This window comes from Cucurbita pepo, chromosome 17, assembly GCF_057944985.1.
Source record: "Cucurbita pepo subsp. pepo isolate OVF chromosome 17, ASM5794498v1, whole genome shotgun sequence".
NCBI lineage: Eukaryota > Viridiplantae > Streptophyta > Magnoliopsida > Cucurbitales > Cucurbitaceae > Cucurbita > Cucurbita pepo.
The window spans coordinates 10,680,753-10,708,116 of NC_141814.1; the positions used below are offsets into that span (position 1 = coordinate 10,680,753).

General features: G+C 36.8%; 5 protein-coding genes across 7 annotated transcripts; 2 read left to right on the forward strand and 3 right to left on the reverse strand.

Moving 5' to 3' along the window:
- Positions 1–14: 14 nt before the first annotated feature.
- LOC111779221 (pentatricopeptide repeat-containing protein ELI1, chloroplastic-like) lies at positions 15–3,217 on the reverse strand. 2 transcript variants are annotated; one of them, XM_087119303.1, is made up of 2 exons: positions 332–3,217; positions 15–226 (listed from the first exon to the last, which is right to left on the reverse strand). In XM_087119303.1, the coding sequence occupies exons 1-2, from the start codon at positions 3,067–3,069 to the stop codon at positions 223–225; spliced, it is 2,742 nt and encodes a 913-aa protein (XP_086975429.1). In that variant the 5' UTR covers positions 3,070–3,217; the 3' UTR covers positions 15–222. The 2 variants fall into 2 exon arrangements, with proteins under 2 accessions (XP_086975429.1, XP_023515085.2); XM_023659317.2 differs by lacking the exon at positions 15–226 and having other exon boundaries at positions 265–3,217.
- A 2,735-nt stretch (positions 3,218–5,952) lies between these two features.
- Positions 5,953–9,915, reverse strand: LOC111778846 (glycine--tRNA ligase, mitochondrial 1). Its single transcript, XM_023658829.2, has 9 exons — positions 9,261–9,915; positions 8,706–9,088; positions 8,343–8,460; positions 7,915–8,109; positions 7,599–7,823; positions 7,154–7,213; positions 6,974–7,054; positions 6,477–6,882; positions 5,953–6,278 (listed from the first exon to the last, which is right to left on the reverse strand). Exons 1-9 carry the CDS (start codon positions 9,735–9,737, stop codon positions 6,046–6,048), a joined length of 2,178 nt encoding a protein of 725 aa, XP_023514597.2. The 5' UTR covers positions 9,738–9,915; the 3' UTR covers positions 5,953–6,045.
- A 661-nt stretch (positions 9,916–10,576) lies between these two features.
- LOC111779155 (putative UPF0481 protein At3g02645) lies at positions 10,577–14,038 on the reverse strand. Its single transcript, XM_087118986.1, has one exon. The coding sequence runs from the start codon at positions 12,483–12,485 to the stop codon at positions 10,734–10,736; it is 1,752 nt and encodes a 583-aa protein (XP_086975112.1). The 5' UTR covers positions 12,486–14,038; the 3' UTR covers positions 10,577–10,733.
- Positions 14,039–21,078: 7,040 nt separating this feature from the next.
- Positions 21,079–23,532, forward strand: LOC111779215 (RNI-like superfamily protein). Of its 2 annotated transcripts, none has more exons than XM_023659311.2 (2): positions 21,079–21,449; positions 22,028–23,532. In XM_023659311.2, exon 2 carries the CDS (start codon positions 22,043–22,045, stop codon positions 23,444–23,446), a length of 1,404 nt encoding a protein of 467 aa, XP_023515079.2. In that variant the 5' UTR covers positions 21,079–21,449; positions 22,028–22,042; the 3' UTR covers positions 23,447–23,532. The 2 variants fall into 2 exon arrangements, with proteins under 2 accessions (XP_023515079.2, XP_023515080.2); XM_023659312.2 differs by having other exon boundaries at positions 21,079–21,270.
- Positions 23,533–25,106: 1,574 nt separating this feature from the next.
- LOC111778787 (ethylene-responsive transcription factor ERF084) lies at positions 25,107–25,685 on the forward strand. The gene has a single exon (XM_023658762.2). It carries the CDS (start codon positions 25,107–25,109, stop codon positions 25,683–25,685), a length of 579 nt encoding a protein of 192 aa, XP_023514530.2.
- Positions 25,686–27,364: the final 1,679 nt, after the last annotated feature.

Genomic DNA, 27,364 nt, shown 5'->3' on the forward strand with positions numbered 1-27,364 from the left:
CTCTTTCTGATCAAACAATTTGAAAGGTATGTAGTTTACAATCTTGAAACATATAACTTTCCCTAGACTGATCTCAAAAAATAGAGCATGTTACATTGAAAGAACAAAAAAAAAAAAGAAAAAAAAAAAGAGAAGATTCGTGTTGTTTACCTCAGTCTGTAACTCAAAAACTTCACCAAAGGATGCATGTTCGACAGAGTTGATACTTCCAATTTCTGTTGATCAACTGGTAGTGTCATGCCCAGTTGAATTATAAGAATGATATAAGACAATGAGTTTGAGGCCAATAGTTAAGTTTGAATGTTCTGTCTTCTGTACAGCTATACCTTACCAGTAATCCCTGCAGTTACATGACCCATCAAGAAAATGGTGGAATCTATACCCATCTCTTATGATTATCTTTCGATTTGTGACTTGAGAGACGAATTTCATGAAGGTATGACAGTCTCCACAAATCCGAAGATTCTTCGTGATTTGAATCGGCGCACCGATCGGTGTGTGCAAGATACCATAAGCAAGAGCAAGCTTCTCACTATGATATAGAAGCTCATCTAGTTTTTGTTCATCTTCCACATCATGAAGCACAAAATTTGTCTCAGGCACATAACCTGCCAGAGTAAGCCGTTCAAGTAACACTTTCAAGCATGAATGAATCTCTTCGATCTCGTCGTGAGAATCGTCCTTGGTAAGAAAATAGTGTATTCTGCACCTGATCTGAATCCAACTGGCTCCTGGTTCTTTAGCAACCTCCTTGTTCTTCATCGTGTTTTCGATTTCCGAAACCTTCTCCCACAGACCTTTATTTGCATAGATGTTGGATAGTATAACATATGTTCCATGCCTGCTAGTTCCCATGTTAAGTAGCCTTTCAGCGACTCTTTGAGCAAGTTCTATATTACCATGGATCCTACAGGCACCAAGAAGTGCCTCCCATATCACATTATCCTGATTTACCGGCATGTTTTCGATGAGAGCTTCGGCATCGGAAAGCTTTCCAGCCCTGCCAAGGAGATCAACCATGCATGTATAATGCTCAACTGATGGGGTAATTCCATGATGATTCATGGAACTAAAATACTTCCAGCCTTCATCAACTAATCCAGCATGGCTGCAGGCACACAGAACACCAATGAACGTAATTTCGTTGGGCAAAATTCCTACAGCTTCCATTTGTTTAAAAATCTCAATAGCCTCTTTTCCTAGTCCATTCTGTGCAAAGCCAACTAACACGGCATTCCAAGTAACCGTGTCTCGATCGAACATCTCGTTGAAAACAGAAATTCCTTCTAGACTACCACACTTGAAATACATTGTTATCACAGCATTACACACAATCAGACAAGAATTGAGCCCAAGTTTGTATGTCAAGGCATGAATTTGTTCCCCAAGCTTAGTAGTACCAAGGGATGCACAGGCAGAAAGGAGGGCGGAAATGGTCGATTCATTTGGCGTTGTCCCTACAGAGAGCATGTCATGGAACAATCCAAACGCGACATCCTCCAACCCGGCTTTCTCATAAGCTGATATAATGGAAGTCCAAGACACAACATCACGCTCTGGCATCCTTTCAAAAGCCTTCCATGCATCATCCAACATATTGTTCTCCACAAACCCACTGATCAGAGAGTTCCAAGACACAGTGTCTTTACTTTTCATAGTGTTAAATAACATAACAACATCATTGATGTCCTTACATTTTGCATACATTGAGATCAATCCATTCCCCACAAATAAATTAAACTGGCACCTCATTTTGATGGAGAGAGCATGAATCTGCCTACCAACCTCTACAAATCCAATATTTGAACAAGCAAAGAGAGCACTGGTGAAGGTTGAATGATTAGGTACAGTTCCTGATCTCTGAAGATCAGAAAACAATTCCAAAGCCTCAATGCTTTGACCAGTTTGTGCAAGACCAGCGATCATGGCAGCCCAGGAAACTGCATTACGCACTGGCATTCTCAAGAAAGTATCCTTCGCTTCTTCAAGCATTCCATTGTGCGCATATGCAGCAATCATAGCATTCCAAGCAACCACATTAGGCTTCACAATCTCCTCAAACTTATTCCTGGCCTCCTGAATCCTTCCCTTCTGAGCAAAGGCAGTGATAATCGCTGTTTGAATGGCAACACTTTTCTGAGAAGTTCGCTCATACAAGGCAATGGCATCGTTTAACTTATCACACTGAGAGAAAGCTGAGATCATTGTTGTCCATGAATACTCGTTCTTCTCCGGCATTGCCTCGAAGAACTGATATGCAGGCCCTAAACTTCCACTCCTTGTATAGGCATTAAGAATTGATGTTCCCACAAGAACATCACTCTCATAACCAACCTTCACCGCCATTGTTCTCAAACTCCCAAGCAACTCCAAATTATCCAACCAAGCAACCGTGGAGAAAGCAACCACAAAAGTTGCCTGATCAGGCCTCGCCCCACTCCTCAGCATCCTAGAAAACACACGCCAAGCTTCTCGATACTCACCAATCTCAACATACCCAGACATCATAACCATCCACGATACAGAGTTCCGCTCCACCATCCGATCAAATAGCTCACGAGCCTCAACAACCATACCAGAATGACAATATCCAGTAATAATCTGATTCCACGACACAACATTTCTCTCGGGCATTTCGTCGAACAGCTTCCGCGCAGTCCTCAAGTCACCAATTTGCACATACCCACTAATCATCGCATTCCAAGAAACAATATTCCTCTCCGGCATCGACTCAAAAACAGTCACAGCCTCGTGTATAAGCCCATGTCTTGCATACCCCGTCAACAAAATTGTCCAAGTCCTCACATTTTTCCCTCGGAAAGCATCGAAAAGCGCTTTTGCTTCGCGCAAAAGTCCGTTCTGTGCATACCCAGCAATCATCGAGTTCCAAGAAACTGAATCTCGCTGAGACATCGATTCGAAGACGTCTCGGGCCTCGGTGAGGCGGCCAAGTTTGGTGAGTTGAAGGATCGTTTTGTTGCATTGGAAAAGGATTGATTTGAGGTTGTCCTGCGTTGGGAGGGGGAGAGTGGAGACGCGTCGGATGTGAAAAAGAAGAGGGCGTATCATTGAACATAGTGAGCGGCGCTGTAACCCTCACGACCCTAAGCTTTGATCTCAGATTTTCGCCAATAAACTCAATACTGCCGGTGGAGACCGGGAAAACTCGGGTACTTGAGAGGCGGCGCAGCAAAGGGTTAGCCTGAAGCAAAAATTCTCGAATTATCAACTTATTATAATTTCTTATTTATTTGGTTAAAATAACTTTATTTTATTGCATCCCATTTATTTTCAAATTATTGAAATTTAATCATTTACTTTTTACAAAACTTAAAATTTGAAATTATTAATAATTTTAATCACACAAAAAAAAATAATAATAAAAATTTAACCCAAAAAAAATAAAAAATCCATAAAAAATAAAATGAATTTCAAAGTATAATAGATAAAAAAAGTATTGTAATTAATTTATTTATTCGTATCTATCTTTTCACTTTGTGATATTTTTAAAATATCGTCTTACAGTTTGGATCAATTTTTAAAGAAAAATTTAGGATTAATTTCGTCTTACTCTAACGTAACCTTTTATAAAGGTTAGGAATCAATTTTTGGAGAAAAAAAAAATTAGAATTTCATATGAAAATTGAAATCGAATCCGTTGATAATAACTCGTGGGCAATCCAATTTTCATTCAAAATCACTTATTTAGACGAAAAATTCAAGTAATAAAAGATAATTTTTTTATTATAATAAAATCTAAATTAAAACTTTTATAAAATATTGTTTTTTTTTTCTAAAGAAGTTTTACAAAAAAAATAAAAAAAAATAAAAAAAAATAAAGAATCCTACAAATGGTACATTTTCATACATTTTTTTCCAAAAAATATTTTATTTAAATAATAATAATAATAATAACAATAAAACTATGGGATTGATCTTCGAAAATTCTCCACCTTAGTCTTCATGATATTAACTGAGAAATTTCGCACAAATTGTGAATGAAATGGGAAGGGAATGAAAACGGGGAACCATCGGCCCATCAATATTTTGCCCTAATTTTGGTTCGAAGTTGTAAAGGATTTAAAATCTTAAAACTACAGAAGCTAAGATGAAAGTTCACTAAATTTGCTACTCAAATTCACTAACATGACTAAACGCAACAACATTTGGAAGAGCCGTCCGCTAATTATGTACAAATCAAATTCACTTCAGTGCAATCAAACAGAGCAACAAACTACTGAGATCACTCTTTGATCTTCATCAACAATTCAATAAATTACTCGAACATCTACCAAATCAAAAAAGGTCTCTCAAATTTCACAAGCGAATTCATCATCATCCACCTCGTCATAAAAAAAAGGAAACGAACGCTTAATCATTGGTTTGAATTACGCTTTCACCTAAACAACACGCAAAATTCCCTCGGAAAACAGAGACGTACGACAAAGAGAATCATTACGTATATACGTACGCGATTCACGATCAAGAAACCGCCAATCCATAGTCGGAAGCGGCATTACAGAATCGAGAAGGCTTAGGCTGGAAATTCCTCCTTCTCTGGAGATCTTGACTCGACGGCTTGATTACCTGCATAAGAAACGCCTTAACGAGATCTGTCGCGGAGGCGGCCTTCGATAGGTTTCCAGGCGGAGGAAGCGGCGGCATTTTGTTGGAGGCCTTCCGCATACGACGGTGGAGACTGCAGCGGAAGGAGCCAGGATGAGTGGTCGGAGCACAGAGACAGAGGCGGCGGGAAGATGGAGCGGTTTTGTTCGCCATTAAAGACGGGAAGTTGAAAGTTGCATGTGAGAATGAGAGGGTTGGTTAAGTGATGAAGTTTCACCGTTGGAAATTGGACTTAAAGGTTTGCGGGAGGGGTAAATCTGTAACTTCACAGATTTTATTTTTCCGAATATGCCCTTGTCTTCTGGTAATGTTGTAGGGGGTTTTTGGTCTTTGTACGTGCTTTGCCCATAGAGTGTTACTCTGCCAGTGCCAGCCCTTGGTTTTGACATTGGAAGGGAAACGTAAAAATATGGCAATTGGAAGTTTTCAAAATGAAGCATATTAAATTATGTTAATGTTAAATCGATTTCTATATATTTTTTTTTTTTTAGTCAAATTACACGATTTTCATGTTTATCCATGTGTCTCAATTAAAAAAAAAAAAAAAAAAAACAGTAAATTCAAGTTTATTGAAATTATCTAATAAAAACTTAAATTTTAAATTTGATGTCGTCTTTTAATTTTTAATTATATATCTAATAAATTAGTAACAAAATTTGACTATTTTTTAAATATTTTAAAATTTTTAAATATATTAATACGAAATATATAATATTAATAACATTTTTAAAGTTTAGGCGTAAGAACCTAATTTATAATTTAATCTATGTTTTTTAAATTCTACAACATTAAATATGTATTAGTTATTTTAAGAAACCAAAATAATTAAATTTATGAAACTATCACAATTAAATTTACATTAAATGCACAAACTACTCATGAGTTATAAGATTAATTTTTTTTTAACTTTTTTTTTGGGTTAATATTAATATTAGACTTCTCAAATTTTATAGAATTAAAAAATAAGTTAAATTATAATAGTTCTCAAATTAAAAGTTTAAAAAATAATATATCTCTCATTCACTATGTATATCTCAATTGTAAAATTCAAATTAAAACATTATATAATGAAATATGAAAAAAAAAAAAAAGATAAAAATTAATGACTAGATATTTGTTTATTAAAATGAGAAGGGAATAGATATGCATGCGTGTCTCTATCTCTGCCACATAGGCAGTGACAAGGCAAAGAAAAATGTGGTGGAAACAAATCCCAGCAAGCATTGGTGGCATTATACTAAAACCTTATGGAGTTTATACCTTAATAAAAAAAGTTAAATACTTTTTTTTTTTTTTTTTTTATGAAATTAAAGAAGAATCTTCAAGTATTATCCATGGTAAATACTTTTATAGGTTAAAATAAGGATCTTGCAATCAACTACAAAAAAAGTAACTGGAGAACCTGCTTAAGGTAAAAATTCAATCTTCTGCAGCTGCAGAGGCGTGATGGGGGAATGTAGACCATACATTTTCCCATGTTCTTAGGCCGTCCGTTACATCTTTCACGACCGAGGCTGCCTCGTCCACGCTCACACGAATTTGGTCTTTGCTATCCCTCTCTCGAATTGTCACTGAAGATGTTGAATCAACAGTGATTGCGAAAGGAACGCCAAGCTCGTCTGTTCGTGCATATCGTTTTCCTATAGATGTGCCTGAATCGACAGTGATTGCGAAAAACATAATGAGTATAGTTATTTCAATGCAGAAAAAGGTAAGGATATCAGGATTCTAAACCAAACAGGGAAGAACAGCAAAACAATATTATCATTCATCCTATGTTTCATCTCCAAGTTTACATTCATTTCTTAGAACTTAAAAGCAAAACAAAATCGAAAGTTATGTTCGAATACCTGTAATGTCGATTTTATGGGAAATGCCAGATAGAGTTAACGACTTCGAGATAACTTTGGCGACCTGCTCGTACTGCTCATTCTGAACAAGTGGGAAAACTGTGCACTTGATAGGTGCAACGAGGGGTGGAAATCTAAAGACGTTTAGCTGCTCATCCCCACCTTTACTTGGTCTCATGTAGTAAGAGTGTTCAAAGAGGCAATAGATAATCCGACCAATACCGAAAGAGGGTTCGATCACGGATGGTGTGAAAACCCTCTGATGTTCCTTCTTTTTCTCCTTCGAAATTGCAACCATACTCTTCTTGATCAACACATTCTTCCCCAGTGTGCAGACATAGAACTCCACCTCTCCATTGGATTCTAGATTTGCCTTCATTTCCAAGGCTTCTTTCTCCTTCATCGCCTAAAATAATTGCAATACTATGCCAGTCAGGTTTTCCAAAAATTACAGATGCCACAAATCGCTCGGCCGAAAAAAAAAATCCATAAGTTACCTCCAAAGCTTCCACAACGTTCTTTTGACTTCCCTTGAAAGCGAGGCCGAGTTCTTTCTTAACAGGAGCAATGACCAATTTCTGAAATTTAATATCATGAGTGAATGTAAAGCATTAGAACAATTCTTTTTCTCATGAAGATATTCACAGATCTCAGAAAACTTCAGATATAACAAGTACCTCAACTTCTCTTGGTTCCGCGAATTTCTCGTGGGCTACAAGAGGAACACCACTTTTTTCCTATTAAAAGGAGAGGTAAAGGAAAAATATGAGAGTTCATTTACATACAACTACTGTAACGGCCCAAGCCCACTGCTAGTAGATATTGTCCTCTTTAGGCTTCCCCTCAAGGTATTTAAAATGCGTCTCCCAGGGAGAGGTCTCCACACTCTTATAAAAAATGTTTCGTTCCCCTCTCCAACCGACATGGGATCTCACAAATACAAACACAATCTCAATGGTAGAACTCTTGAAGACACTTCAATCTTATAAATCCTACCAAGCAATAGGGGAGTTAATGGAACTCAATGAAAACTAAACTAGTTTTGAAATATCTGCCATCAAATTGAAGAGATTATCTTGAATTACAACTATTTGGAAAAGATAAGCTTAGCTGAATTCGTACCGTGTGGGCATGTAAATCATATGCAGATCTGTCAGCAATACCAACACATTCAATCCAACCATATGAAGATTCAATCTCAGCATCCCAACAGTCAGCTGCATAATGAGCCATTTCATTTGCAAGGTGCTGCCGGAAACGCAAACGGTTTTTGTCTATGCCAAGGCGAGTTAGGAAAAGATATACTCTCCCAATGAAGTAGCCAAGAGTTTCATTGTTTACAGTTCCCTGCGTCACAATATATCATATCAACCTAGCACAAAGATACAAGAGACATGCTAGTGGGAATATGAGAAGTAGAGATATTCAGTACACAAACCTTAGCAACAGCTTCACCCAAGGGAATTATCCTGGCAGATTTACCAGACATTTGCTCCTCCCTTGGAAACATCAGAAACTCCAAGTTCGCAACATCAGTGAATTTTGGGTGGGATTTGTCTTCAGGATCAACAAAGTGCTCGATCTCCGCTAGTGTGAATTCACGAACCCTAAGAAGACCTTGACGAGGAGATATCTGTAGTAAAACAGATAGACTGAAAATTGAACATACACACCAAAGGAAACAAAACAGATGAACCTTGGACAAGGGCTAGCAACAAGAACCATTTTGAAAGCAACAGTCGCAAGAACCCGAAAATAATAGACATGGGAATTGAAAACAAAGTAAAATACAGGTCATTCTTGTAATGCTAAGTCTCATCCATAAATTGTAAATATAATTAAGAAGCTAAAAACTAAGTGAGCAACCTCATTTCTGAAAGCTTGCCCAATTTGTGCTGCAGCAAAGGGCAGTTTGTTTCCATTGTAATAATATAAATCTTTGAAATTGACAAATATGCCCTGCGCTGTTTCGGGGCGCATGTACCTGCATCATTAACATATATACACATCTGAGTTAATCACGTAACGAATTGCACTGACTAAGAGTCGGATAAACGAAAGGTGGCATAACATGGAATGAGAACAAAAAATCAACCATTTTCTCTTCTGTGTAACAGTATGATGAACTAAATCGCAAGAAGTTGTAACTTAAGCAGAAAATTCTTACAAATACTGATTCAGAAGTGAAGTTTATACAAATGAAAGTGTAAATTTGGATCAAATACTCACCCAGGAAGCAAGCCTGATGGGCCAATTGATGTCTGAAACATTAAGTTGAATGGATAAGGATCAGACAGTGGGTTCTTAGTATCTGGGGCAACAATACCATATTCCTTAATTTTAGCACCCAGCTGTTCAGCAGAGAGATCATCCATGATTGCAAGAACGTGCTTAAATTCTGCAGCCTTCTCAGAGGATATGCTAAGATCTTTCTGAAGTTTTTCATTACAGAAATCCTTAAGCAAGTGATCTGCCCTGTAGCAGGTCCCAGTTTTCTCATCCTTGACCATAAGGTCCGTGAACTTATCCACGTGACCAGATGCTTTCAGGACAGCTTCCGGTGTCACACAAGGACAGTCAACTTCCAACATATTTTCTTCAAGAACAAAATGCTGCAAAAAAATTTAAAAAAACAAAAACAAAAACAAAACGACAGCTCTAAGATAGTTTCTTGGTCACAATTGAATTGAATACAGTAAGGACAAACTCCGGAACAATTCTAATCAATTTCAGGTTGATACCCATTACGAAAAATCGAAGTAAAAGCAAGTTCAATCAACAAACCTGGCGCCAAAAGGCAAGAACATTGGATTTAACAGCGCAACCAGGAGGACCATAATCGTACAATCCAGCAACCCCACGGTAAATCTTGAACGACGGAATATAAAACAAACGCCTCTCAAGAGTGTTATTCACAGCCTGACGGAATGACTCCCTGTTCAAGGCGCCATCGCCACCAGCCCCAGTAACAACCGCCTGCAGTTTCTTCTCAATCGAAGCCTTCTCGATCTTCAACCCATTCAAAGCTTCAATAGCCGCATCAATCTCAGCCTTGGCAGCCTTAGCAGCCTTGAGGGCACGAACAGCATTAGCTTGGGCATCAACAGCCGATTGCTTTTGAGAAAGGGTATTTCTGAGCGATTCCTCGGAAGAAGCCATTGTAAACAGACGGGGAAAATTGTGGGATTGAAAGGAAATGGCGATTCTGAGGCGAAAACGGAAATGCTGACCAAGTGGAGTCAATGACGATAGAAGACGCATGCGAGGGGGCGATATCAGAATTGGTTGAGAGAGAGAGAGAGAGAGAGAGAGATTAGGGTTTAGAAATTGGGAAAAGGTTTATGATGGTGGGGCCATTATTCCCACATTCGAATATTTTTTTCTGTATTCTAATGGAATTGGAATCCACACAAGTTCTTCTTTATCGGTTTTTTTAGGGTTTGTGGAGCACACTCCAAATGGAAGAAGAAAGATATAAAGGCCGAAGCTTTCAGTGGATGAAGAACAATTTTTTTTTTTTTTTTTTTTTTTTTTGTTATAAATTAAGAAATAATTACAATGTTAGAAATTTAAACCTTAATTCAAAAATATTTTTTTTCCTATTTAAAAATATTCTTTTATTTCACGAATATTTTTTTAAGATCAAACTTAAAAATTTTAATTCATTTGGTTGATGACCGGAGTAATTTAATATATTTCGTAATCCAACTCAACTTTATTTATTTTATATAATACGCTTTAAATATTAAATATTTATTAGTTACAATGCATCACTAATGTCGATTACAAACGTTAAATATTTTTATTTTTTTTTAAATAAAGCTCAAGTTGGTCGATTGACCTAACTAAAAAATATCATCTACCAAATTGAGCCGATTTTTTTATTTTTCAAAAATTTAACCCAATCCAAATAATCGTTGAGTAATTTTGGTTTATTGGGTTATCGGATGGTATGAATATTGTACCTACTCAATAAATTTAAAATTGTTGAAAAATATTTAAAATTAAATATTGTAATAAAATTATTGAAAAATATTTTATTTATATAAAATTCTAATAGCATTTCTAATGCAATATACAATACGGTTCTTTGACTCTTAAGCATTCTTTTTTCCGACTTCATAAACAAAACCTTGAACCAAGTGGCCCAGTACGTCTTGTTAATAACCACAAAGAGAGAAATAAAACGAATGGCTCGAGAATCAACTGGTTCCGAAGTAATTGAAAAAGAAAAGGTTGGATGCAAACGGGAACCAGCTAGGCCTCGGCTGTATTGAGATAACGGGAAAACCGAGAGCAGCTATAGACAGAGCAAAATGCCTGCAATGCTGTCAAGGCCAACAGCAAAATGGTAGCCAGAAGCGTAAGCAATGGCCATGAAGCAAACACATATCTCTTCACCAACTTCATAGCTTTAACCTTCCATCTGCTGCTGTAATACCTGTTTACATCTTCAATCGCCTTATCCAAGAACGGCACCTTGGTCGACTTGATGGATTTGCTCATCCCATTCCAGAGCTTAGTGACTTCCGCATTGCTCTTCAAATGGTTCCTAATGATTCCTGCCGCCGTCAACAATTCAACATCCTCCTCAGTATCAATGATGCCATTCATTAGGTCGACGAATAAGGTGAAAACCAAACCCCCTGATGGTTTTGAAGCTTCATAAGCTACCAAGTTTCTCAATACCACTTCAGAATTCACATCAAGAGTAATGGTGGGAAGGTGGAATTTCACTGCCTTTGTGTCAAAGGCCACCGCCGAGATGCCGTCGCTGCGCGAGAAACGAACGCCTGATTTAGTCAGCTCAGACACTGAAGGAATTGATATTTCCTCCAGCAAATGAAGTTTATCTTTTCCATGTGTTCTTGAACTTCCCTCTTCTGGATCATCATCATCTTCTTCCTTGCCAGTTATCAGCGAACATAAGTGTTCTAGAGGCTTTAACAGAATCCCAATTCCAGGAAGTTTGGAGATGATTGTCCAGGGAAGTTTGAAGATCACTTGTAAAGGTCTAGAACCAACTATGATTCTATATAAATGTGCAGGGCCACTGTTTAGCTTTGAAAGAATCTTCCAAATTTGCTTTCCCAGTTCACGGACAGGATAGAACGAGTGCTCAAAGTTTCTTTCAACGTGTTGTTTGGTGGGTTCCTTGTGATTGTGATCATCTTCCATTATCTCAGATGGGTTGTTAGCCAAGATTGGTGTAATCATACGGTACAGAAAATCAAGCAAATGAAAGCATTCCGGGACCAATGCTTGAACATCCTTCACTTCCTTCTTCCCCTTGAAAGGAGAAAGATAATTATACAGTTCCAGCAACATCGAAGCCAACACTTGAGATGGTTCTACAAATGTATACTGGTATGCCAACATGTTTCTCAAAATAAATAAAGGTATCTGATTCTCAAGCATCACTATGTCTCTTAGGATGGCATTATCTGTTGGCTTCCTTCCATCATAGTCCACCGAACATGACAACTTTGAGGATGTCCTAGAGAGACTATATTCTTTTGTGATGGTACACGTTTGGAGGAATTCAAGCAGGAAAGAGGCATCCATGGCCAACATCCAAGCCCATGTTTCACTGTTTAAATTGAGGAATTTGTGGTAGCACGCCCGTGTCTTTTGCTCATACTTTGTCATTTTATCAACAAGGTCACGAAAGTTGCGGCTTTGGAGGCGGTTTTGAGCTCTTTTGGCTGCAGCAATCTTGTGCCTCCCCATTTCATACAGCTCTACGCGCCAGTGATGGTATGGACCAATTGAAACTTCATTTGGAGTATAGGAATTTGGATCAATGGCCATAAGAGGCTTGGGGACATTGAATATGCATACTTCAACTTCATTGTCTTCCACTCCATTGTCTTTCTCCTCAAGCTCTTCGTCTTCTAAGGATTGACGAATCTGAATGACCCATTGTTTCTCATCAAAGCTTGAGGTCAATTGCCAAAAATGTTCAGTAGGAAGAGAATGAAATCTTGATTCGAGGGAGGAAAAACTCATGGTGAGTACTGGGAGACTAAGTATTTCTGCAATTCATTGATTCCTGCAATTAGGAAGCTCAAGGATTTTATAAGCATACAACGGTTGAGATAAAAGAGAACATTGATGTGGAGGCATAATAGTATTTTCATATTTATCATGCTATATCGTCTTGTTTATTTTACTTGAGCGAATAAAGATAAGATGACCCTACTAGACTTTGATACGACAATTGAATAACTTTTACTTATGGCTTATAGAGGAAGAGATATATTCTACTTCTAACTTGATGAGAAAAACTCTACGTAAATAGTCTTTGCATAGGCCTTTTTGAATATCTTCCATGGTCATACAATCTAATACATGTATTTACTTAATATATCTAATTCTCGCAACTAAGTACATGGATGTCTACTGTATATTCATGTATTGATGAGTGCATGAAACAAGTTCAATACCTCACACTGTACTCGTTGAAAATTTTGTATGATGGAATCGTCTAGATCAATGCTCCCCAAGTTAGCTTCGTTTTTCCTTGTAAACACCTTGATATGGGTGATAACGAATCCACGATCAGATGTGTCTACAAGCACTCAAAAGTGCAGTTACTGTTTAATGGTTGCAATTCACATTGACATGATGCCACCGAAGAGGACAATATCTGCTAGTGGTGGACTTTTTAGGCTATTACAAATGGTATCAGAGCTAATCATTGGGCAATGCGAGGCACTGGTCGAAGTAGAACTAGATTCTCTCTATAATAGACGTGTCTGTTAGGGAGAGGTTTCTACACCCTTGCAAAGAATTTTTTGTTCCTCTCCCTAACCAATGTGGAATTTCACAACAGATACGGTCTAATTGTTGCAGTAAAAGACCTTTCGCTGCCATCTCTTGTCATACTTTCTAGCCATATCTATCAAACCCTTCTACGCAAGAGCATAAGCAAGGCATTGTAAGCAAACTCAGAAAGAGAAAACACTGGTCTCAGATCAAACCCCCTTCTTCTAAATTGCCTCATGAGCATCACATGAGTGTCCATTTTTAGTTGAACCCCAAATCTAATCATCCTATCAAATAGCATGAGAATCTCTACGGGCTTTTAAAGAGCCCTGAAGAAAAGAAACAACGCTACGTGATAACATTCGGTGTACAATCCTTCTTAAGCATTTCATCAAACACCACATGAGCATCCCTGAATCTTCCATTTTCATAAACTAGTTTAATAATAATCTTATTGCAAGACGCACCATTAGGCTTACACCCTGTTTTCTTCATTACCGTATATCTAATATGTCGAATATGAATGCAAATCCTTACGAACACCCGTCTAATCCATCTCTTCCCAATACAAAAATCATGAGCTTCAACTACATGTCTATACTTACAATGCGCAATCAACGAAGACTGATCCCTCGATTTGAACTCCCGCAATCTCTCGTAAGCAGCAATCGCTTCACTAAACCAAATGCGCCGACGCATAGCGCTAAAACAAAACTCATAACGTCGCGTAAGAACACCTCCAGTCATTGCAGTGAGAATCGAGAGCCTCGCGAACAGTAGAAGTGTCTAGATTAGTCTGTATCGGACGAAGTTCCGGGCTGATAAACTTGCAATCGAACTCCAAAATGGAGTTTGTATCATCAAGGTGCAATTCACTTTCATAAAACCTTAAATGAAATTAATGTCCCAGATTAATAATTAAAGAAAAAAAAAACAATTGTTAAATTAATAAAATGCTAAACTAATAAATTATCCTTCAATTTTGCCCATAAGGTATTATGAAAAGTCCATATCTTACCGAAGTTAACAAAGTTAGATAAGATCATAATCGACATAAGAAAGAACGTGTGATGTAGCAGATTTGTTAATGCACTCTAGTTGATATCATGTATTCCATAATTGACTGAAAATTTAGTTATTGGTATATTGATCGGTTCAACACCGAGCCGATTTGACGGAAAGATTTTTGAAAATGCAGTGCACCTAGATAAATAAGGAACTAGATTAATGCAAACATTAAAATACTCTTAAACTTTCAAAATTTTAATTAATATTCTTAAACGAAAGAAAATAGGTTAGAAAAAGTATCTTTAAAAAATTTTAAAAATTTTAAATTAACTTTGAAAACTTCTTTTTATTTTAAAAATAATTTTGAACTATTAATAAATTTTATAAACACCTCTAATAAAAAAAATTTGATTTTTTTTTTAATCTTTAGTTTATAGATAAAAACATTAGTTCAAAATTTAAGGAGTATTAAATAAAGTACTCATTATTTCATAAAAAAATGATAAAAATAAAATTAGACAAAATACAAAGTTAATTTTTATTAATTTATCCTCGATAAAAAAAACGATTTTTTTTTTATTTTCTCTAAAAATATCTTTAAAGTTTTAATAATATTCCCTCCAATTTCCAAAAACAGTAATATTTTATTTTTAAATTATTCATTAATACCTTTTTTTAATCCGGTAAAAAAGTTAAAAATAAAATAAAATCATTATTACCATTAAATATTTTTAAAAAATTAAAAGTATCAACATAGATAACATTGAATAATATTCTTCCCCATTCAATGAATGGGATGGAATTAACTAAGACCTTTTTTTTACCGTTCGAATCTTATTAATTAAAGAAATTATCCGTAAATAAATGTGTAATTAACGTGTGTAATAAATTTCACATTTTAAATGTTACTTTTATCTTTATATTTGTCCTATATATTTTGTAATATTGTCAAAGTATTATATTCATGCGCTTTTAAAATATTTAATCTAAAAAAAAATCTAAAATATTTTTTTCCCTAAAATTATATTTAAATATTTTTTTGGTAACAATTTAGTTTATTTTTTTCATTTACAAATTTATAATAATATAATCTCTAAATTACAAACAAAACTAAGCTCTTATATAATAATAATAATAATCAATATTTAATTTTGATGGTACCGTAACACTCCGACTATAAAAAATTTTAAAGTACAAAATATTCATTTGAAGGCAATTTTTTTAATAAAAAATTGATTAAATAATAATAATAATAATTTTAAAATAAGAAAAATATACAATGAGTTTTTTTTTTTTTTTTTTTTTTTTTTTTTTTTTTTTGAAATTTGATTTTAAAAAGGATTAAAATACCAAAATTTTTAATAAAATTTTACAATGAACTATTTACTATTTTTTTTTTATTAAAATACCAATTCTTTAAAATACCAAAATTGGACATGACATTACACAATCAAATCAGAGATGACTAAATCTGGTATGACTAAATCAAATCTAATTCAAATAATTCAATCAAATCTAATCCTAACAATTACTCGAACACGAATACTAATCAGTTTATATCACAAACTTCCATGAGCTAACTACTTCTACTGAGGTAACTTCATCAATTCCGTGTGCCATTTGTGTTTATTGCTCTAGATCAATGGCTTGCCTCCATTTTTCACTCTTCAATGCGTCTTTAAATCCATGTGTCTTCAAAGTTGACAAAGTTTAGTGGTAAACATGGTCGGGTGAGCTTCATCATCTTCTTTACAAAAAACTTCTCCTACTGCATAGTCTTTCATCCAGACTGATTCATCATCTTCCTCACAAAAATCTTCTCCTATTGCATAGTCTCTCATCCAGACTGGTGGTCTCTTATTCCTCGCCTTATTCGAACTAGGAGAGTTTGCTTCTCCTATTGCATAGTCTCTCATCCAGACTGGTGGTCTCTTATTCCTCGCCTTATTCGAACTAGGAGAGTTTGCTTCTCCTATTGCATAGTCTCTCATCCAGACTGGTGGTCTCTTATTCCTCGCCTTATTCGAACTAGGAGAGTTTGCTTCAGCTAAAGAGTCAGAGGAAATATTTTCCTCTACAGTATTTTCATCTATCGCTTCTATGTATGTATCATATAGTCGGTAAGCTTTTGACTCTTCACTAACTCCAAAACATAACTTAAACTCTTATCATCTAGCTTAGTTCTTCGAGCTACCTCCTCTTTTTGTCTCTAAATCAACTCGAGCTCACGATATTGTTCTTCTTTCTTCCACTGTAGCTCCAGAGCTAATCGTCGCTTAGCTTTTTCTACCATTCCCCTATTCTCTTCTAGCATTTTATCTAGTTTTCTTTCCGTGCTTGTTCTTTTTTTTTTTTTTTTTTGTCTTGTTAGTAAGAGCGGCTTCTTTCTCTTTCTCAAGCTGCACATCAACATCATCAAACAACTTCTTGCAACCTTCATTCGCTTTTGTATTTCTAATTTAGTATCTTCAGAGTTTAGCCTTTCTTAAACATTCTTCTGAATTAATTCTTCCATCCTCCTAGATGCATCTTCTTCTAACTCCTTTTCGCTGTCACAGGTGACCTCCTTCTCTTTTATCTCCTCTGCTTTTGCTACCTTCGTTGCCACATTCTGGACCTCCAAATCTTTCATCTTCTGTTTTCAAACATTTGTCAACCAATGGCTTCATCTTTGCATGAACGGAGAAGATGCTATTCACCATCATTTATGTGTTCATTATTAGGTCCCTTTGTTGATGATAGATTCTACAGGTTTCTTCTTTGATTAAGATCACCAAGTGCTTCTCCTCCAGTAATTGCTCTATGCTTAGCAAATTGTTGGTGAGATTGGGGACATAGTAGACATTTGTCACGGTTTGTGTGATATCTTCAACTTCGAATCTGACACTGCCTCTTTCTTCAACTGCCAATTTTGAGCTATTTCCCAACCTGACCATGTGTTTGAAACTTTCGTCAAGCTCAACGAACCATGTTTTGTCCACTGTCATATGATTTGAGCACTCGGAATCGAGAAACCAAATGCCTTCTCTTTCAACTTTACTTTTCTTTGTGTACGCCATCAATAGCAGTTCTTCCTCCTTGTCAAATTCAGCATAAATGATAAATTCTTGATGCATCCCTCATGGCCAACGAACTCATTGATGAATGGGAAAGAAAAAAACAAAAAGGCGTAGTCATTAAACTTGACATGGAAAAGGCCTTCGACAAGGTTGATTGGACTTTCCTCGAAAACATTCTTGTGGCAAAAGGCTTTGGCCCAAAATGGCGAAGGTGGATTAAAGGATGCATCTCATCCACAAATTTCTCCATCATCATCAATGGAAGACCGAGAGGGAAAATTTATGCCACACGGGGCCTGAGACAAGGAGACCCACTATCCCCTTTTCTCTTCATCATGGTAATGGACTGTCTCAGTCACCTACTGACAAAGGCAGAATACGAAGGGCAGATCAAAGGTTTTCAGATTGGTAATGAAGGCTTGAGCATAAACCACCTTCAGTTCGCAGATGACACAATCCTCTTTTCCGATTTGGTGAATGCCTCTTCCATAAAAAACATGATTGAGACGATAAAAACCTTCGAAGGATTCTCTGGACAAAATATCAATATCCAAAAAACAGAGATCATGGGCATCAATATTAGCACAGAGATCATTGAAGAATTTGCTTGCAGATATGGTTGTAAAAAGGGAGAATGGCCGAATATGTACCTAGGACGGCCTCTAAAAAGGAAATCACAAATCCTTTTCCTTCTGGAAGATTATTATTGAGAAAATAGAAAGAAGGTTGTCAACATGGTCATCACATGGTTATACGACTTACCCTAATACAAGCCACATTATCCAACCTCCCTAACTACTATATGTCTCTATTTGAAATGCCACAAAAAGTGGCCGCAAATATAGAAAGGCTTTTCATAAATTACTTGTGGAAAGATAGTGCGCACCTTGTTTCGTTGGAATATTATAAACCTCCCAACAGAAAAAGGAGGTCTCGGTCTTCTCTCAATAAGGAAGAAGAACACAGCTCTCCTCGCCAAATGGATATGGAGATATCATCACGAACAAAAGGCCTTATGGCGAAATCTTATAAAGGCTAAATATACTCCTACGTCAAACAAAGATCACCTCCCTCCATCAAAATCTCCATCACCCACCGAACTCGCCATAAGGTGGGAAATGGGGGAAGCACATCATTTTGGACCAACCCATGGATTGAAAACACCATGCTAGCTTTGAAGTATCCACTTTTGTACAGGCTTTCTCACAACCAAAAAGCCACGATTAAAGAAACGTGGAATGTTGTCAACAAATTTTGGGACTTGAAGCTTGGGAGGAATCTAAAGGATAATGAAGCAACAGAGTGGGCCGAATTAAGCCTTGACCTTGCCCCTGTGGTATTGTCAAACAAAGAAGACTCACTGACTTGGCTCCCCAACGCAGACGGGTCTTTTCTACAAAATCCTTGATGATGGACATGAGAGAAAAAGTAGAAGCAATAATCACAAAGTCACTTGTTTATGGAATGCAAATACACTCAAAATTTCTGGACAACGATTCTCAATATATTCGGATGGCATCTCACATTTCCTAGGGAGGTAAAGGATTTTTTTGGATATGACCTTAACGTACCACCCTTTCAAGAACGCAAAAGCCCTATTATGGAAAAACCTCATCATGGCTTTCTTTTGGAATCTGTGGAAAGAAAGCAATTAGAGAATATTTGCAGAAACGACACAGACCTACACAAAACTTTTCGACAATGTTGTTTACCAAGCTATATCTTGGTGTAAACTGTCTAATATTTTTACTTCTGATTTGATTCTGTAACCCCATATAATAGCGTTCCAAGGAAAATATTAGTTTACCAAGCTATATTAGATTGGATTTAGTCATGCCAGATTTAGTCATATATTAGATTGGATTTAGTCATGACAGATTTAGTCATATCCGATTTGATTCTTTTGTAATCTGGTATGAGAAATTGTTCTCTTTGAGTTTTCCCTTTCGAGCTTCCCCTCAAAGTTAAACGCGCGTTTGGGAGAGGTTTCCTACCTATATAAAGAATGTTTCGTTCCCCTCTCCAACCGATGTGGGATCTCACGATCCACCCTCCTTCGAGGCCTAGCATCCTTGCTGACACTCGTTCCTTTCTCCAATTGATGTGGGACCCTCCAATCCGCTCTCCTTCGGGGTCCAGCGTCCTTGCTGGCACACCGCCTCGTGTCTACCTCATTCAGGGATCAATCTCCTCACTGGTACATCGTCTGATGTGTAGCCATGATACCATTTGTACCCATCCAAGCCCACCGCTAACAAATATTTTCCTCTTTATTCTTTTCTTTTCGGGCTTCCCCTCAAAGTTTAAAAAGCGTGATCGCTACTGCTATAATTATGTATTTAAATCTTTGTGTTGCACTGCTGCCTGGTTCAGATGCATTTATTTCTGTTTGAATCTAAGATGATCTGTTAGGTGAATTTTAACGCATTGTGGTTAGAATATCAACTCTTGTGAGCAAATTAAACTCCAATTAGACTCTTCGATTCAAAATTGCAAGTTTCAAATCGCACGGAAAAGACGGTTTCAGTCCCATTCAACAAATGAGCAAATTGTTGTACAACTACCTCGCACCTAGTGTACAAAAGAAGAGATTTGTGAGTGGATTATTCAAGAATGGAAGTCGAGTAAGCTGAACTTCAGACTCGAGTTGAGAAAGAGGGCTAGGCTCTCAAGAGGAGGGCTTGATGAGACTAGGGAAGACGATTGGATTATAGAGCTAGGAGCGGATCGAATCGAAGGTTTGTCCATTGAGATTGGACATGGACGAATCTCGACTAGACCAACATTGATAAAAAAAAAAAATGACAAAAAGAAACTTCTCTACAATAAACCGTTTCAGGAAATTAACACAATTCATATTTCACCATCATAGCCCAAAATTTAACCGCACTAACACAAATGACGGCAAATATTTTTGTGTAGTTATCAATTTCATTTTCTTTTCTAACCGTGAGGGCTATCTTAGCACAGTTTTTTTGGTACTCAAAGAAGTGAAAATAGTCCTAAATAGGAGAGAACTTCTCCCTAAGACTTTCGACTCACTGCCAAAAGTTCATTCAGGCGGAGAAGCTAGCTTCTCAGTGTATGAGAGGAGATTGCTCGAGTTCCAAGCCAACAATCCCTACCTTGATTATTTGACTTCATATCTTCATATTGGGGTATTCTTTCATGGCCAGGAAAGACAATGAAATTCAATATTCCTTCAGGGTAGATACATGCTAAACTAGCACGAACTAGGAAGAGCCTTGACGTAAGGAATAGAAGGAAGGTTCTTTCTAGAGAATAGCAACGCTTTTCTTCCTTTGCAAGACTTTCAACGTATCATTTCAGAGTCAACCATTGATTGGTCTTTCCAAGTATTACGAAGAAGAAGAAGAAAAAAAAAAGCTAACCCAATCTAACCTTATGGTTTTTGTTAGATAATCTAGGTTTGATCAGGCTATTAAGTTATATGAACACCTCTACTGAATACAAAACCAACATACTTTTATCAAATTAATAATACAGTATTAATTAATTAAATGATATATCCTATCAATTTAACTCTTAAATTTCCATGAGTGAATAATTTAAACCCTTGATGATTCAACTCTTAAAACTCGGGTAAGTGAAATTTCATACCCACGTGTTTATGAAGTAAAATTGTAAGCAGATTTCATTTAGTTTTGATGAAATTTTTAATGTAGAGATTAAACTGCAAATATGAGACCAAATATTTCTACTAAATAAGGATGGAGTAAATTAATAAATTTCGAGTATAATGTAAGAAATAGAGAAAATTGTGTTGGGTGATAACATGGTAGTTGTTAATCACCGATCAAAATGCGAAGAACAAGCGACACTCAAAATTCCCAATACTAAATCCTTTAGGAACGCTGGAGCTCCGATCTCCTCGCTAAGCAACGAAACCGATCTTTCCCCCCTTTTTCTGTGGTGGGTCTCTGACATTTATAAACCAGGTACACATTTATGAACAGCGCGATATTTTTGGGGCGAACTTCAATCGATTTCAATGTCCTTTTCCGCATAAATATCTATGTATCAACCCTATTTGATATTCCCTTGTCTGTAGATCGTAATCGGAAGGAAACTGGTTCGATCCATCTGAATTCCAGTCGTTATCTCTTTCCATTTTCAGGTGAAATTTCTGAATTCTTCTCGTAGATCTCGGGTTTCAATTTTGTTCATGTCTTTTGAAAGCAGTTGATGAATTAGGGTTGAATCGTCTCTGTTGATGGGGTTCAATTCATCCCATCTTGCTTATTTCCCTCGTTAATTCGATTATTAATCATCATTTTTTATTTATTTATTATATTGATCGTTCTTGATGATCCCTTGTTCTACTTCTATTGATTTGTGGTTTTGCTTCGATGATTATTTCAAGTTCCTCTTTAAATCTGGAGTTCTGCGTTTCTTGTTGATTCAAACTCTAAATCTTCATATTATGTATCAATGAGTTAGAACCATTGTGAGTGGCCAATTGTTTACTTTCTGGTTTCTATCATATTCATATTGGAAGATATCTGGGTTTGATTATGTGAAGCATACATGTTTTGACATTCTGGACTGTGTTGGTATGATCTTTGTTTCGACTGTCGACCGGCGAGACGATTTCGGGATATTTCATTCGGTTTCGAGTTATCGTTCTGTTTTTTTGCTGTGTTTGGCTCACCTTCCTACCAAATCTTAGTTAATGGATGTTGTCTTGTGTTGCAGAACTGCCTTGTTGTAATGGATAGTTTACCTGAAGTATTGATTTGGGAGATATTGAATAGAGTTAAGAAAACCATCGACCGGAACTCTTTGGCGTTATCGTGTAAGCGTCTTCATGGTTTGGACAAAGAAAACAGACACTTTCTTCGAGTTGGTTGTGGATTAGACCCTGCAGATGAAGCTTTGACATCTCTGTGTCTCAGGTTTCCGAATTTAACACGAATTGAAATCACGTATTCGGGTTGGATGTCGAAACTTGGGAAGCAATTGGATGATCGTGGACTATTCATCCTCTCCAACCATTGTCCATGTCTCACTGATCTAACCTTAAGCTATTGCACGTTTATCACCGATGTTGGACTTCGCCATTTAACGTCCTGCTACAAGCTTTCATCTCTGAAGCTGAACTTCACTCCAAGAATCACGGGATGTGGCATATTCTCAATTGCGGTTGGATGCAAAAACCTCACTGTTCTTCATCTTATCCGATGTTTGAATGTCAGCAGTGTCGAATGGCTTGAATACCTCGGAAAACTTGGAACACTTGAAGATCTCTCGATCAGGAACTGTAGAGCAATTGGGGAAGGTGATCTGATTAAGCTAGGCCATAGCTGGCGAAAGTTGAAGCGGCTACAGTTCGAAGTCGATGCTAACTACCGATACATGAAGGTTTACGATCGTTTAGCTGTGGACCGATGGCAAAAGCAGTGGATCCTTTGTGATGATATGTTGGAACTTAGCTTGGTGAACTGCATAATCAGTCCAGGGAGAGGACTTGCCTGTGTATTGGGAAAGTGCAAGAACTTACAGAAAGTTCACTTAGATATGTGTGTTGGAGTTAGAGATTGTGATATAATAAGCTTGGCTCGAGAATCGCATAATCTCCGCTCGATTTCCCTCCGAGTTCCATCGGATTTTTCACTTCCATTGTTAGCCCACAACACACTGAGATTAACAGACGAGAGCTTAAAAGCCTTAGCGGATAACTGCGCCCATCTCGAATCAGTTAGAATCTCATTTGCAGATGGTGAATTCCCCTCACTATCTTCATTTTCCCTCAATGGGATCCTAGTTCTAGTTCACAAGTGTCCAATCCAAGAGCTCGCCCTCGATCACGTCTACTCGTTCAACGACATGGGATTGGAAGCGCTCTGCTCGGCCTCCTATCTCGAAACTCTAGAGCTTGTAAGATGCCAAGAAATAAGCGACGAGGGGCTGCAACTAGTGAGCCAGTTCCCTCAGCTGCAAAACTTACGACTAAGAAAATGCTTGGGAATCACCGACGATGGGTTGAAACCGCTTGTCGATGCATACAAACTCGAGTCGCTGGTCGTGGAAGACTGCCCTCAAATCTCCGAGAGGGGCGTCCATGGCGCCGCGAGAAGCATATCGTTCAGGCAAGACCTGTCGTGGATGTATTGAAACTTGCTTAGTTTCCATGATTCAGTATTATAATGATTGTAACATATAAGTTCCCATATGTATAACAAATCATGGCCTCATTCCTTTGTTAAATAATTTGCTTGTAACTGTCTGGTGATAGTAGTAGTCCGACGTGGAATTGATGCTGACGTTGCTGCTGAGCTTGAACTCCACGTCACCTCATGTATCATGTGTCATTTTTTCCCCTTCCAGCATCATGGTCCCAATACAATACAATACAACAAGACCTTTTTTTTGGATTGAAACGTCATGTCGCACTTAAAATTCCCATTTGTTGACGAAAGTACCCCTCTCGATTAAAATATTAAATTATTTCTGTGTCGCATCTTTCTTTCCGAAAATTTGAAATATTTATTTCCTATGTTTAATGCATATTTACTAATTTATTTTAATTTTAAATTGTATATATATATCGACATGGCATGCTTTTACACGGGTATTACGGTGTGCCTGACCGTACTGGATTATTTCTCATCACAAATTGCAATTAATTAAACAATCAATATAATTAATACCAAAAAAAGGTCTTTAAATACACCACAAATTAAGCCAAGCAGTCAAACTATCTTTTCTCTTGACGCCACCATGACGTCGATTGCTTCATCTTTTTTAAACCAACGGCTATGATTTTCCCTCGAGATCTCCCCCAAACGACGTCGTTACAATCTTATTTTTTTTTTCTCATGGAATTCAAATATTTGATTAACTTCTCATATATTTGTTTTACTAAAATATCTAGTTATTCTTAAGCATAAATATATATATATATATATATATATATATATATACATACATACATAGTAACAATATTTAGCTATATTAATTAAAACATTTAATCTATAATCCTTAATATTTTTTCGTTTATAATTTAGTCTTTAATTTTTATTTTTTTTAAATCTCGACGTTAATAATTTAATTAATGATACTTAATGATTTGACCAAAAAATGTCAAAATATTTATTGAGCTGTATAATTGCTCTTTTAAATTTCTGTCAATTTATTAAATATTTGTTCTGCGTTTTTCAAGTTACAAACATTCGCAACAAGAATATTATTGAAAAAATAATTTTAAGAAAAAAATCATTGTAATTTCCAACAAATGAAAAGGGTATTTACGTCATTTGAAGGGTATATGCCTCCTGCCAAACGAAAGGCAAGTATATAAATGCGAGAGATTGCGGTCTCATCGATATTGATAGGACTTTATAAAATTATTTTATTTTAGAAAAAAAAAAAAAACCTTTTTTATTTATATTTTGTATTTATTTTACTTTATAAATGTTATATTTTTACTTTCATCGGCTTAATGATTTTACACTTTTAACCTGGAATTTCCATCATTTTTATTAGTTTTCTAGTCATTAATTAAAAATCATATTATAATAATTTTAAATAAATTAATTGAAATTTGATATAGAGGATGAAAGATGAAAATTGAGTAATGTGTAAAATCTAAAATTTTAGGAATTAAATGAAAACTAAATTTTAAGACAAAAATAAAAAAATAATTTTAAAATTTTGATAATAAATATAAACCATATTTTAAATTTAAAGTAATTTTTAAATTCATTAAATTATTTTACTTTCCAATATAAAAACCCCACCGATCCTTCTTCATGCGTCACCGTCTTCTTCCGCCATGATTTCCGATCAGCCAATTGACTCTCTCTACAGAGCCTTCTTCCAAACCCAATTCTCCCAATCCCCACCGCCGGACTCCCAGCTCGACGGAATCGCCGCCGTCGTCGGCCGGAAAGTCCTGTTCGGCGACATTCCTCCCTCAACCAGTGGGTCAAAGACGCCGGCCGTTACGGGGCAGAAGAGTTATAGAGGAGTACGAAAGCGGCCGTGGGGACGGTGGTCGGCAGAGATACGAGACCGAATCGGACGGTGCAGACACTGGCTGGGAACGTTCGATACAGCGGAAGAGGCGGCGCGTGCATACGACGCGGCGGCGAGGCGGTTGAGAGGATCGAAGGCGCGAACTAACTTCGAAATGCCGTTGGTAGTACCGCTTGAGTCCACATCATCATCATCCACGTCATCAGTGGAAGGGAAAAGGAATGGTAATAATGGTAATAAGTTGAAGGCGGTGAAGAAACCAAGTGGGCGGAAATGTGCGGTGGTTACGACGGCGGCGCATTTGTTCAGCCGTGGAATGGAGCTTGATTTGAAACTGGGGGTTGACTTTGTTAATGGTGGTCAAAGCGCATCATAATTCAAAATCTCTTCTTTTGGTTTTGTTCTTTGGAATGGGAACCCAAAAACAAATTTAGCTCGTTCCACTTTTGAATTGTGTGAATGTTTTGAGGAATTTAAGGTACAAATTGTTTCCATTCTGTCTGTTTTGTGTTGGGTTTCTAATGTAGAAATGAAATTGGGTTTCTTTTTTTTAATTAGCAATATCATATTTTAATCTTTTTTTTTTTTTACCCTAAACCCTAATAAATTAGTATGAAATAATGATTAAATCAAGATTTTGATCCTATTCCGTTGGGATCGGAGTAATTAGGACAGTTGGAGGTACTCGTATTTTATAGTCAGATGTGAAATTATTAGATTTATGAAAGATGACAACGTTAGACGAAGACGACTCTCGTGAATAATATGATATTGTCTACTTTTACCATAAGCTATCATGGTTTTGGTTTGGATTTTCCCTAAAAACCTCGTACTAATAGAGTTAGTATTTCTCACTTATAAACCCATGATAATTCTCTAAATTAGTCGATGTGAGACTTCCATCATCTAACACCTCCTCTCGAACAAAGTGCGCCTCCCCTTAATCGAGGCTCGACTCCTTTGGAGTCTTAGTAATTTTTTATTGCCTTCGAAGAGGCTTGGCTCCTTTTCTTTTCGAGTTCTTTGTTCGGAATTTGAGGATTTACCAATCTATTGGCACGACTAAGTTTAGGGCATAGCTCTGATACCATGTTAGACGAACACGACTCTCTATTGGTATGAGGCGTTTTGGGGAAACTTAAAGCAAAGCCACGAGAGTTTATGCTCAAGGTGGACAATATCATACCAATGTGGAGAGTCATGTTTGTCTAACAGACGAAAGCACTAGTCATTAATGTAAGTTGGGGAATTGAAAACGATCGAACCCACAACTTTGTTCTACATTTGCTAATATGGCTAATGTTAAGGGTATGACTTCGACCGTCACAATGGCTATAGGATGTTATTACTTTTAAATGTAGTAAAATTTGTCCCAAAATAAAAATGAAATCTTGAGCATAATGAAAATTAGGGTTTAGGGAAAGTGAAGGGGGGGGGGGGGGGAGTTCAGAAAGATCATATCGTGATGATTATGAGAAATAACATTTGAGATGACAGTTTTAGTCGCCATCGCCATCGCCGTCGTGGATGTGCATGCCAAACCCTAATCCACACTTGCAGAAGAGAGAGAGAATTAGGGTTTCTTTTTTCCAAAAGGCTCCCATGAAAAGCGGGGTTAGAGAACAACTTGGAACACGTACGGAGCTCCCTAATGTCCTTTTCTTTTCTTTTCCCATTTTCACCCATCATTCCAATAGTTCCCTCTTGTTAGATTGAATGGCACGATGACCTATATGGGTCACGACCTCATGTATTTATAGATGCGTATAATGAAGATTACATTCCAAATCTATGATTTGGTAACAAACCATAAAATCATAGATTTGGTAACAAACCCTTCAAATCATAAACTAGTAAATCTTAGACTATTTTAGTATATACAGTTATGATCTATTTTAGGTTTAACACCCCCCTCAATCTGGACGATGTACTACTAAGTTCAGATTGCGCCTAAAATAGCTAAAAGAAGGAGCTGGCAGTGGCTTTGTCATGATATCGGCGAGCTGATCCTTGGAAGATATGAGTCGAACATCAAGCTGACGAGTCGATACTCGT